The 13167-nt window shown below is 53.8% G+C and overlaps 1 protein-coding gene across 2 annotated transcripts in view; it reads right to left on the bottom strand.

Annotated features, from left to right (window-relative positions):
- Pard6g (par-6 family cell polarity regulator gamma) overlaps window positions 1–10643 on the bottom strand; it is a 62685-nt gene extending 52042 nt beyond the window's left edge. Inside the window, exon 1 of one of the 2 annotated variants that reach the window (XM_005334359.5) lies at window positions 10340–10643. In XM_005334359.5, coding sequence (XP_005334416.1) covers window positions 10340–10411 — 72 coding nt within the window. In that variant the 5' untranslated portion in view covers window positions 10412–10643. Of the gene's footprint in view, window positions 1–10039; window positions 10289–10339 lie in introns of those variants that run through there. The other variant, XM_040271641.2, reaches the window with a different exon arrangement.
- Window positions 10644–13167: the final 2524 nt, after the last annotated feature.

Below are 13167 nucleotides of genomic sequence, written 5' to 3'. Positions count from 1 at the left end.
GCAACACCCAAGCTGGGAATCCTGTCTGATCCAGGAGCCCCAAAAGACCAACAGAGTCTGGGCCTGCTGGGCCCCGGCAGGGATCAGCAGGTCCAGGGCTTGCTCCTGCAGGTGTCCCTTGAGCCAGCAGCACCAGCATCCTCCGGAGCTCTGCAGGCACAAGACCTCAGCCCCCTTCTCCTGGAGCAGTGCCTGGCCTGTGCTCTGAGGACCAAGGGCCTGGCTATCAGCAGCTAGGGAGCATTCTTCATATGCATTCATTCAACAGGACTGTCTTGAATGCCAGCTAAGCCTGGCCTGAGCTGGGTGGGTATGTGGTGCTGAACAACCACCACCTGCCTTCCGGGGCCTGGGGGTGTGCTGGCCAGCAGGGTATTAAACAGTAGGCCCATGGTTACAGACAGGAACTCCAGTGGAGCAGCCGTCCACCCAGGCTCTGATTTAAATTAGGCGTGTAAGGAGGGGAAAGAGCGGGTGCACACGGAGTGTCAACTGAGCCTGCACAGCCCAGACCAGAGCAGCCAGGACAGCACACAGGGCCCACCGTGGTGGGCAGAAAGGCAAGCACAGACAGGTGCTGAGACAGACAGTCACCTCTGGTGTTCCGCTCTCCTCGGAGGTGGGTCCTGGGACCACCAGAGGAAGAAGGCTCTCCTTTCTCAGTGCCCAGCTCTAACTGCAGAGCCATCTTAGACTGTCAAGACTTGGCCCAGAGCAGAATCTTCAGGAAGGGGGACAGAGGCCGGACCACAGCCACACCCACACATCCGCGCTACGAATGCTCTTGTGTGTGTGTGTGTGTGTGTGTGTGTGTGTGTCTGGTGGGCAGGAGCTGCCCCAGAACTTCGAGGGGCAGAACCTATCAGTGTGTGTGCATGCACACGCCCTATAGAGAACTGGAAAGAACTCTATGCAGGAAAAGAGGAGGCAGCAGGCTAACAAGAAACAAGCTGTCAACCAATGAGCTATCTGTCGGAGCGTGGGACCGGGCAGTGGTGTGCTGTGGGATGACTTCCTGGCTGACGCGTTGGGACACATTTGAAATCAGGCCACAGGCTGTGAGTCAGGCAGGGTGGGACCTGGCCCCTTCCTGTGCCTTGTCCACCCCCTATGGCCCAGGGTGATAGTGGTGCCACAGTCACACCTACAGAACTGTCTGGGCCATTACTGCATGGAGCATGAGATACCCAGGTGCCTGCTGATGCAAGAGCCCACCTGTGCCCCACCTGTGGCCCCTGTGAGGCCACTTGCCCTGCCCACAGGCCTGCTGTTGGCCTTCCGTGTGCTTTGTGCGCTCTGTAGCTTGGGGCCTACTGTGAATGTAGGCTGGGTTGGTGTCAGGAGAGGCCCAGAGATATGCGGGACCACAAAGTCAGTGCCAGGCCTCATGTGCATGGCCTTCAGTCCTGACACCAAGCCTGTTTGGAAAGGTGTCACTGTCCCCATTTCACAGAGCAGAAGAGAAGACCTAGCCTAGCAGTCACAAGGCTAGGAATGGGAAAGTGAAAGCCACATTCCAGGGAGCACTAAGACAAAACCTGGAGTGCTCCAGTGGTTGGAAGAAGACAACTGGGTGTGGATGAGAGGGGCTGTCTACAAGGGGGCAGTAAGCACAGAGGGGACTGCTCAGAAGCTGGGCACAGGAGGTCCCAGAGAGACCTGGGGGCTAGGGCCAGCCAAGGTCTGGGTGCCTGGGGCCTGCTCATCTCACCCACCTTTATGGGACTTTCCCGAGAAGTCATTCCATGGCTGGAACCTGGCCTGCAGAGGAAACTGGGCACATTCCAATGTGCGCTCATGATACGTGGAAGAGTCAGGTGGTTTCCGGGCAGAGAGCTGGAGAGGGGCTAAGAGACATCAGGGCCAAGTTGGGTGGAGCCAGGCTACAGGTTCACATGCTGGCACCAAGTGTTAAGCTCTGAGCCTGTGCCTACCTGGTAGAACAGGGATGAGGACACATTTCTTGAAAGGCCGCTGTGAGTGTGACAAGAGTGCATTCTGGTGCTCACACTATGTGACATGGGAGAGTGAGACCTCTCCTGAGCTGCTTGTTCCCTGAGGCCTGGAGAAGTACACTGTGCCTGCTCTCACAGGTGCTGCTCAACCTCAGGACCCAAACTTGCACATTTGTGTATGCATCTGTGACAAAGCCAGCTGTGTGGCTGGCTCGCACTGTGGGATACGACTGGTCTTCAGCTGAGCGTGGGTCCTGACTTCTCAGGAGCAGCCTTAGTTTGCTCAGCCTGTCCCTTTCCTTGTGGAAAGGCAGCTATTTTTAAGGTCATTTTTCAAAATAAAAAGGGTTTATTGTAACTCCATGAGTGACTGGAGCCTGCAGTTCTGGGTGGAAGTGGTGCTCTCTGGTGGGCCTTTGTAAGTGACCTTCCGTGCCTGGATCTGAAGGGATCAGTAATGCTCCAGACCAGCCACAGAGAGCCACTACAGCACAAAAGGAAGTGGGTGAGGTGGCCAGGCCTGTGCTCCTGGTCTGCACTCCCTGCATCCGCCAGACGGACTGCACAGGGCCAGACAGACCCCATGCCAACACTCATGGAAGGATCAAAGGCCCAGACTGCTGAGGAGAGGGGATCTCACAGGATGCAGGAGGCATTTAGGAAGCAGCCCAGCCCCAAGTCGGTGTCCGGAGACACTGAGAAGGGAGGTGGGGGACACTGACCTCAGCGCAGCAGGTGTTGTCTGTTTCTCCTGAGGTGGAGGCAGGGTAAGGGACTAGTCGCATGTAGGATGGTGTTGCAGCTCAGAGCTGCGACTTAATGGCTCTGCCTTGCTGAGCCTCAGGTCCTCATCTCTCCAGGTGGGAAACTCTACCACATAAGGCGTCAAGAGCAGAACAGACTCTGCCCAGCACATGGCAGGTACTTCTAGAGAAAGGAGCCTAATATAAAGCTTCACTCAAAAGTGCCACCCACACCTGGACCCTCCTGGGTGGCAGCTTCTCTCACAGGCCTGATCAGGCTTCTGGGGCAGGGAGGGGCCCAGAGAAACAGGCTGCAGAAAGAACCTGGGGCAACCTCACAACGGCACATCTCAGCGACTCAGCACCCGGTGCTGATCCTCGGCCAGGCTGTGACCACTGCCTAAGCTGAGAGAGGCACCTTCAAGCCCCTTGCCCCTCCCATAGTGGTGAGGCCACATCCCTGAGCAAAAGCAGCAGGACCCTTGAGAGACAGACCTCACATGCAGGGGCCGCAGGGCTCGTGACCTCATGAGGTGGGATGGGGCTTTCTCAAGGCACTGCTTCTCACAACAGGCTACCTGACATCTGCAGCCGCCATTGTTCAGACATGGGGTCATCTTGCAGGCAAACAATGCCACCTCCAGCAAAAGAGGCATGCTCCTGCGAAGTTTTCAGACGTAACCGAGCACCTGCATGACCCGGTCCAACTCAGCAACTGCTCAGCTTCAGCCCAGACTGGGTGGCTGCCACCGTACTGGTGTTGGTAGGCCCCAGGGAGCTGCAGTCACAGGGTCGGGTGAGGGGCCACCACCTCCACAGAAGGCAGAAAAGTATACTGTGTCACATAGTGACACTCTGTCAGAACAGCGAGGAAGTGAGTTAGGAATGTGGGGGGTGGGCAGCCAGTGGTGCATGTCCCTTGCCCATAGAGAACAGGACACTAATATGGCTTTCATATCTAGATTCCTCTAGAATAGCTTACCACCCAAAGCAATCACATTAAGGGTCCTAGGTTCCCTCTTGGCCCTTTCATACCAGCATACGTCCCCAAAAGAAGTCACTGAGGGGAAGCATTCTGGGTCTGGGTGTCTTAGTCCATCTATCCTGTCTCAGTAAAGATCTGTGGCCATGGACTCACTGATTCAAAATCCAGCCTTTGACAGGAGTACCGATGACGTAAGGACTTTTAGAAGCAGAGAAGTTCCCCTGATATGTAGCAGTGACATCCTGAAGCAAGAGGTAAGAATGGAGCCTCGTGGGGTCCACGAGGGCGGAAAAAGCAGAACTCTCAGCTCTGCTCCCAACCCTCTTCCCCACAATGCCCCACTGCTGTGGACTCAGGGATGGCCAAGAGACCCGCAAAAGTAACCACTCGACCTCAGCATTGAATGGAAGGCTATGGAAACTTCACACATAAGCAGGAGCCCTAAATTCTGGAGAGCAAACTTAATGATTTGCTTTAATTAATCCACAAGTACTTAATAAGTGTGATTGAGTCCTTCTGGGATTCCTGTGTCCTCAGACCTGCCACAGCCACAGCTCCACCCTAAATCCAGGCAGGGGGCAGTCCATGTGCAAAGACAACTCAGTGCTGGGCTGCAGGTGGTGCTGAGGTCACTCCCACAGTGAAGACAGAGCACAGACAGCATGGAAATGGAGAAGGCCCTGAGGTTTCAAGTGCTTAATGCTCTGGACGGACAGGCTGAGATGAAGTTCAGGGAGAGGTGGGGCAGGGCAGCCCAGCCCAGACCCCAGGAGCAGAGAATGACAGGGTAGAGCACTCCCAAATGTCTGCCCAGGAAGTGGTCCTGACCCCCAGCGGTCTGCTGGAAGAAGCCAACAGTGCTGGATCTTGGAGACACAGAGCTGGCCATGCAGAGACTAGGAAGTCAGGAGACCCAACAGCAGCAGAAACAGTGATGGAGTTTCACTTCCTAAGTTGCTATGCCTTGTCGAGCTCACCTTTTCCAGCCCTGCCTACCACTGACCCATGGCACTAGCTTAACCACCTTGACAAGCAGGGAGGGGGCAAGGCACTAGCCTTTCTCAGAGACGCTCTGTCAATAAGCCAACTGTAACTAAGTATTCATCACTTTCTTTAAAAAGTAGGTATTTCCTAAAGTAGCCTAACAGACCACTTGTGAATCAGTAGCTAACAGGAATATCCAGTCATTTCTCATTTGAATCAACTGAACAGACATTTATTGGGTGCCTACTGCATATTGAGCACCACTTTTCACATGTTAGATGCTGAATTTTCCCTTGGAGAACCTGAGGAATCCTGTTAACTTTCTGGCCTCCCAGTGTGCTAAACCCAGAACACATGAGGGGAAGACTGAAAAGCCCCAGAGGAGGCAAGACCCATACAGGAGCCTTGCACCCGCCAGAGGAGCCAACCCCAAACCTGAGCCAGCCAGCCTGGTAGGCCTCTGTCACAGAGGCAGAGAGCAACCCCAGGGCTTCAACACGGAGGCTGGCCTTGTTAGGCAGAGGGCCAACCAGGTGGCCCTTGGGCGTGTGGCTTCACAAAGTTATGAAGTTAAGGATTTGAATGTGGTGATAAAGGACCCCACCACTCTGCCACATCTGCCACTTGCTCTGTGGAGGCAGGGATGGTGTCAACCCTGGCTGTCTTTGTATCCCAGCAAGGGCCCTGTGCCTGGCATGTAGCAGATGCTCAATAGAGGAGCAAGCAAATAAGCCAATGAATGGACAGAGGGTGGGACTGGACTTCAGAGAACAGACTCCAAACAGAGGCCCTCCTTGAAAGGCTTGCGGCAGGAACCTAAGGTGTGCAAGAACGATGGAGCTTCTTTCCCTAAGGCACAAGGCACACTCCCCAGTGCTTCCGTGAGCTCTAGACCTGGACAACCAGGGCCTCCTACACTACGGAGGGGCGGCTGGGACACCTGTATCTATACCTTGGTCCGGAATCCATGGTCTGCAGTTCCTAAGAGCCACAAGCCCTTCTCCACCAACAGCAGACAGTGGCCCAACTGTGGATGCTGGAGTCAGGCTGTGGGTTCTGTGGGTTTCAGACCCTGTGCTGAGCTTTATGACCCTGGGTAGGTCAGAGGAGCCTATGGCTCAGTGTCTTTTTATGCATGATGAGAGTGTGAGACAGCCTTTCTTACAGGTTGTAACAGGGGTTGACGAACTGTTATTTACACTTGCAATACATTTGGAACCCACCTGGCACATATATGCACATATATATGGGGGACATTAAATAAACATTAAGAAATGTTCTAGAATGAGGGCTGGGGTTGTGGCTCAGTGGTAGAGCGCTCGCTTAGCATGAACGAGGCACTAGGTTCAATCCTCAGCACCACATAAATGTAAAATAAAGATAGTGTCTACCTAAAATTTAAGAATAAATATTAAAAAAAAATAATTGTTCTAGAACGTAACCTCTGAACTGTAGACAGTGTTCAGGGGCAACTGCAGAGAAGGGCCCTGGTGTGCGCTGGGAAGAGGCTGGCAGGGGTGGGGTGGGGTGATGAGCTGTGAAGGAGACAGCACTTCCTTGGGCTCCCAGGTTCATGTACAACTAAAATTTGCCAAGAGGAACTGGGGAGCGAATAGACATGGAAACAGCCAACTGGACAAACCCAGCCGCCCAGCAGTTCTACCGCCATCACTCCCCCTTCCATAAAATTGGGAGGACTCCACCCTGTATCTGAAGTGCCCTTGGTCCTAGGAAAGGGCTTGACCCCCTGCCCAGGTGTGGTGCCCCAGGAAGGCTGTCAGAACGCTTTACCACTCCAGATCCTACCCACAAGAGGTGGGCAGCCTTCGGGGTACACTGATGCCACCATGCCCCCAGACTGAGGTGCTACCTGGGTTCCTGACAAGTCTCCTCTGGATGCCACTTCCCAGATCAAGTCCCTGAACCTGTTTGAACACATACATGCACAGTACAGCAAACCAGAGTCTTAAGAGGGTGTAACTGACACACAGATGAGTCAAACCATGTCCAGGCAGTTCTCAACTGGCCCACGGAAGGCAAGTCCCCAGCCACTCAATAGGGAGGCTGGCCTGGGCTCCATCTCACCCCATGTCTCATCTCAGAAAGAAGGGTGTGCCCCTGAAGCACCATGGTGGCCAATGAGATCAGCTAGCGATAATATCTTGGGGTTCAGAGGAGACATGCTAATATAAGGCACTGTGCCCAGATGTCCCCAGCGGACTGGCCAGCCAGCACAGGATCAGCTTGTGCCAGCTTATTCCCACCCTTTGGGAGTGCAGGGCTAGTGCCGAGGGCAAGGCCCCTCTAAAGATAGGACACCAGCTCCACTCAGCACCACCTGCACTAGCAGCTCTTATAACTCAAAAAGACCACTGATAGGAAAAATGATACAGGACAAGAGCAGAAAATTAAAAATAGGTATACAAATAGCCAATACATGTGAAAACCTTCAAATCACTCAAGAAATGCAAATTCAAACAACGGGACATGGTTTTATTTATATAGTCTGGAAGGTATGAGAAAATGCCCAGCACTGGGAGAAGAAGAGGAGAGAGAGATGGATGGACAGATATCAAACAGCATAGAAACTGGCAGAAATGAGTGCCCAGAACATTCGGCAATATTTATTAGCCTTAGAAATGTGCATACCAAGTGCTTACCTAGCATGACAGAGGCCTCAGGTTTGATCCCAGCATCACACAAACACACACACACAGAAAGGCCCACAAATGTGCATACCTTTCTTCCAAGTAATTTTACTTCTAGGGGTTTGTCCTAAACAAACAATAAGAGCCCTGCACTGGGGCTGGGGATGTGGCTCAAGCGGTAGCGCGCTCGCCTGGCATGCGTGTGGACCGGGTTCGATCCTCAGCACCACATACAGACAAAAGATGTTGTGTCCTCTGAGAAAAAATAAATGTTGGAAATTCTCTCTCTCTCTCCTCTCTCCTCTCACTCTCTCTTAAAAAAAAAAAAAAAAAAAAGCCCTGCACTGACTTAACAGAACCAATAATCTTCACATCACACACACACACACACACACACTCCTTTATGTGAAGACTTAAAAACACTGTTTTACTATGGAAAAAAAACCTGAAAGTAATCTGAGTGGAGATTGGTTAAATTAATATATTTTAGACATGAGAGGGCCTGAAGAACTTTTCAGCTCAGATCTCAAAATGCCAGAGGATCCTGATCCGCAGAAATGAGCTCTTGCCATGGTGGGCTCTGCTCAGTCTTAGATTGCTCTCAGATTCATTGACTCTCTCCATCTTGGAGAGTAAGCAAATCACATATGGTGCTCACTTTACACAAGACAACTGAAGCTGGGTAGGGTTAAATGACTTGTCTGAAAGCCCCAAAGGTAGCAGGTGGCAGAACCCAGGTCCACTCAGCTCTCTGACTGCCATGCTCTGTGGTGCTCCGTCCAGGTTGCACTAAGTCCTAATCTCATGAAGTTCTGCTTCCTATATGGTGACAACAGTCACTCTCTGCAGAGAAGACTCCACAGTAAGTACCTGTGGGAGGCCATGTGCAGAAGGAAGAGCCATGTGGACCCTCTGACAAGCAGCAAGTCAGGCTGTGTGACAGGAGGAGATATGACAGCTACTTCAGGGGGCCCAGGTCCATGAGGCCTCCTGAGGACTCCCAAGTCCAAACTCCGGCCGTGACACTCACTGCTCTTGAACTTGAGTTTCCTGTGGGGCATGGGGCAGCACCTCTCTACTGAGCAGGGCTGGAAGAGGCAGGCAGACTAACACCCCTGGACAGGCAAAGGCAGATCCCTACTCTAGCCCCTGGCAGCCTGCACAGGCCCAGTTCCAGAACTGCAGGGTTAGGACCAGTGAGAGCACCTCCAGATCTGTCCTAGGGCCTTGCTATGTTTGAAAAGGCACCTCACACAGCTACTGACCACCAGAACAGTGTTCCATACTGACCAACTCACTTAAATTGAAGTAGGCACTGCACAACAGGCAGCAGGAGAGGTCCCTGTGATGAAAGGCCCTGTACCTGACTGAGCTGGTGGCCACACAAGTGAGCACTCAGCACTGTGCTGATATCCACAGTTGGCATAGGCCACATGGTGCCAGTCACATAAGATGTCAGCTTTGGGGGAGGCAGGATGAAGAGTGCTGGGGTCTATTTTCTCTCACAACTGTTGGTGAACTACAATGATCTCAAAACAAGAAACCCCAAACACTAGGGGCTTAGTGGCTACTGTTCAGAGCTCAATAGGGCAGATTCTTCAAACTCCCTCTGCTACTGCGGGTCCTTCCTTCACAACCCATGGATAGCACACGGGATCTATGGGTTTGGACCAGAGAAGATGGGCATGGACAGGGATTACCGAATTAGCATTTGGGGAAAGGGCAGGAATTCCAAAAATGATTGTGTCTTCCCAAGAGGCTCCGGGATGTGGCCATGCCCCTGGCTAGGTCCCCCACGAACCCCTGTGAGGGCCCTGGAAATCCTACACCGATGGATCCTTTAGGCCACCTGTAGTCTAGGGTGGGACTCGCCTCCCCAGAGCCCAGGCGAGAAAACACTGGTCCTGTGCCCAAGATGAACACAGAGCTAGTGGCCCGGCCCCTTTCCCACCACTCTGGCAGCTTCCACCTCACTTTACCGAGAAAGGGTAGGCAGCCAGAAAGGGTGAGCGGGCCACTCAGTTCTCAGGCAGCAGTCAGCAAAAGGATTAAGGGCCCCTCTCCCACAGGGCCATGAGTAACTGCAGCTCCTCCTCTGCCCCCTGCGTCCACCACAGAGACCCTCCCAGACAAAAGAGTCTGCTGAGAAGAAGCCGCCCCCGCAAAGGGCAGAAGCGCCAGATCCTATCAACCAATTACCCAGACACGCACACTGCGCCCGCAAGTTAGGGCACGCTCAGCCTGGCGCAGGCATCAGGAGCTGGGGCGCGCCCAGGGTGGGGGTCTGGGTCTGGCCCGGGGAGGCGCGTTCTGTAGCGGGTCAAGGTCTGAGCGCCACGGAGGTGAGGATGTATGGGCCAGGGGCCCGCCTCAGACTTGGGGTGTGAACTGAGTTGGGGGCACTCCCGGGCGAGGTGTCTGAGTGGGGGCCACGTTTGGGGGTGGGGGTGGCTGGATCTCGGCCAGGGGCGTGCCCCAGGGGTGGGGGCGAGGGGCACGACCAGGGCCAGGGAATCTGGTACACGGAGCCAGGTTGGGTGGCGGGCGGGCCCTGCCCCTGTAGCCTCCTCGCTAGTAACGAGGCTTCTTCGTAGTCAAGGAGGCGGCACAGCAGGGTCCCTCCCCGGGCCCTCCACAGCCCGGAATCCGCACAGTCCCGTCCCCCAGTTCGCCCCGGAAACGCCGCCCTCCCTTAACGTGTGGCGCGCCCGGGTCGCCTCTTACCGTGTAACAAAAGAGCAGCTCTCGCGGAGAGGGTCTGGGGCGTGCACTGACTGTCCGACAGCCCTCGGTCCCAACAAGACCCTCCTGAGGCTGCCAGGCTTTGTGTCTGTGCAGGGGGCGGGAAGAAGGGCCGGGGTCCCCCATGCACATCCCACGAACCCAGCGCACAGTGGCGCGCGGTGCCGGAGCTCGAAAGTTGGCGCCGGTCGCCTCCCCCTCCGCTCCGGTCCCCCTCCGCGGGGAGCCCGATCCTTTGCCAGGGGAGGGGTGCAGATCGTCGGGCAGCCCTCCTGGGCTTACCTTGCTCTTGACTTCCACCGCGCTGCAGTCGTAGAAGCGCAGGGTCTGAGACTTGTGAAAACTCCGGTTCATGGTTTCGGCCCCGATCAGTCTCGTTTCGCCCTCAAAGCTCAGGGGCCGCAGAAAGACTCTTGGGGGCGACGCCCCCAGCCGTCGGCCCCGGCTCCGGCCCCGGCCCGCGCTCGCTGGGGCGACGGGTTGCCTGGTGTGCCGCGGGCCGGAGCTGGCCTGGCCGCGCGCCTCCGGGACTCCAGGGGCCGCGCGCGGGAGGAGCGCGGGGACGCTGGTGCGCGCCGCTCCGCCTCCCCACGCCCCGCCTCCTCACGCCCCGCCTCTTCGTCTTCCCACGCCCCACCTCTCTACCTCCCTGTCTCCCCAAGCCCTGGTTGCACCCTGCCTCCCTACCTCCCCGCCTTCCCTAGCCCGGGAGGACCCGGCTACGCCCCCACCCGACTGCTGTTCGCAGTAACGTCAAGTTTCTTTGCGTTCCCGGAGCCTGGGAATAGAAGCACCACCGACCTGCGGGGCGGGAGGCGGGTGGAGGAACTCGTTTGGTTTGCCTCCAAAGGAGGCCTGGGAAAGGAGCTCACTTGCCGTCGTCTAGGGTAATTATTCATAAGGGTGCTGGGGAGAACCTGCGGAGACCTGATCTCATTGGGCATCACCTGCCCGCACTAACTGCCAGGCTGCAGGTGGGAGAAGGTCCTTCAGCGGGGCGAACTCCAAAGGCGCAGTCAAGCTCAGGCCAAATGAAAAGGGACAGGAACAGGTAAGAACGCCCCTCTGATGAGAGGGAGACTTGAAGGCAGCTAATATAAAAAAGGAAGAAATGTGGAGAAAGGTGGCACCGATTATTAGCGCCGTCCCTAAGGACTTGTTAATAAGCATCGGAAAGAGTGAAAGAAACCAAGATATAGCCTGACTCTTGACTTCGTGAAGAAGTCAGAAAGATAAGTAACGGGGTTTTAAAAACACTGTTGTAAACCGGACTCGACGGTGCAGGCCTGTACTCCCAGCTACCCAGAGACCTCAGGCGGGACCGCAAGTTCCAGGCCAGCCTGGACAATTTAGCAGACCCTACGTCAAAATAAGAAAAAGGGCTGGGGATGTGGCTCAGCCATAAAGCCAAGCAAACAAAACAAACAAACAAACAAACAAAAAGACTGTTGTGTTCTCCCAGTTTTTGTAATTTGCAAGTTACATAATTATAATGTTGCCATAACCTCATTGCACGAGAAACATGGTGTATCCAAGGAGGCGAAAGTAGAGATCCCTGATGTGGTGGGACTCCACTCACCTGAAACCTGGGTGCTGTAGGTGCCCTCCACCTCTCTGCATGTGTATTCATATGTCGTGAAATGTGACCATGCTGTTTGTCCAGTTTTGCAACCTGCTTTTGTCACTGCTTGTTGCATGATTAACATTTTCATTGTGTTTTTAGAAAACACATTTTAACTTGTAATCCCAGCCGGTCCGGAAGCTGAGACAGGAGGATTGCGAGTTCAAAGCTACCCTCAGCAATATCAAGGTGCTAAACAACTCAGTGAGACCCTGTCTCTAAATAAAATACAAAATAGGGCTGAGGATGTGGCTAAGTGGTAGAGTGCCCCTGAATTCAATCCCTGGTACCAAACCAAACCAAATCAAACAAAAAAACACAATTTAAAACTTCATGTCAGCGGCCCGGGTTCGATCCTCAGCACCACATTCAAACAAAGATGTTGTGTCCGCTGATAACTGAAAAATAAATATTAAAAAAAAATTCTCTCTCTCTCTCTCACTCTCTCTTTAAAAAAAAATTTAAAAAAAACTTCATGTCATAGGCTTGATTTATGATCATTCTATTTTTGCTGAATATTTAAGATTTTTCCAATGCTTAGTTTTTATATAATGTCCTGTTTCCCAAATTTGCTTAGTTTTGTATCATTTATTGAAAATCAACACCTAAATATTGAATTATTAGGCCATTAAATACACGTATTTCTCATGCCTTTGGAACAAATCGCCAAACTTCATTCCCCCAAATTTAATTTTCATCTACTTTTGTTACATATTTATCTTGTTACAGGCCAGGGGCTAATGCTAGGCCATAAAGGCTCAGAGTCACAATGCCTACCCATGAGAGAGGCACCAGACTCGCCAGAGGGTCAGATTTGCAGATGGACTGCCAAATAGACACATGTGGGGTGAGCAAGCTGAGAACAGTGCCAGGGAGCCACACTCCACAGCAGCCTGGGCAGAGGAGTGGCTTTCTTTGAAAGGGAACTTCTGAAAACTGAATGCAGTCTTTGGACTTCTGAAGAGTCGGGCCTTCCATGATCACATGCTGCCCTATCTAGGGAAACCTTGTTTATGGGTGGCAGAGGCGGAGGAGCATCGTGAGGGAGGAGCTCCAACCCGGACACTTCCCAAGTGGAGCCATGGACAGCCTTCTGAGAGTGGGGAGGGAAGGAGGGAAATTGCAGGTTTGGGCTCTGGGTAACAAGCAGCCCTCCCATGAGAAGGTGGGGTGTAAGTGCCCTCAGGCTGGCCTTGAGCACCAGATGGGGTGCAGCATTCTCTGGAATCCTGTGGGAACCCTACGGCTCAGGCTCAGAGTGTGGCCCCAGGCTAACACTCTCCTAGGGCTCCGCAGCAGGGCACCACCCAGACCTGCTGAATCAGAGCTCTGTGAAGGAGGTCCTAGGCCTATGAGCACAAGGACGTTCTAGAGGGGCTGTACCCAGCTCTTAACCACTGCTGCCCTCAGGACTTGGTTGGCATAAGAAACAGCAAGAGGACGAGGAAGCCACTGGATTTCTAGCTGGGCCTCAAGTCTGACATCGGGT

The sequence above is a fragment of the Ictidomys tridecemlineatus genome, chromosome 13, assembly GCF_052094955.1.
Source record: "Ictidomys tridecemlineatus isolate mIctTri1 chromosome 13, mIctTri1.hap1, whole genome shotgun sequence".
NCBI lineage: Eukaryota > Metazoa > Chordata > Mammalia > Rodentia > Sciuridae > Ictidomys > Ictidomys tridecemlineatus.
Note: the sequence above shows the minus strand (reverse complement) of the source record. Positions and strands in the feature narration are given on the sequence as shown.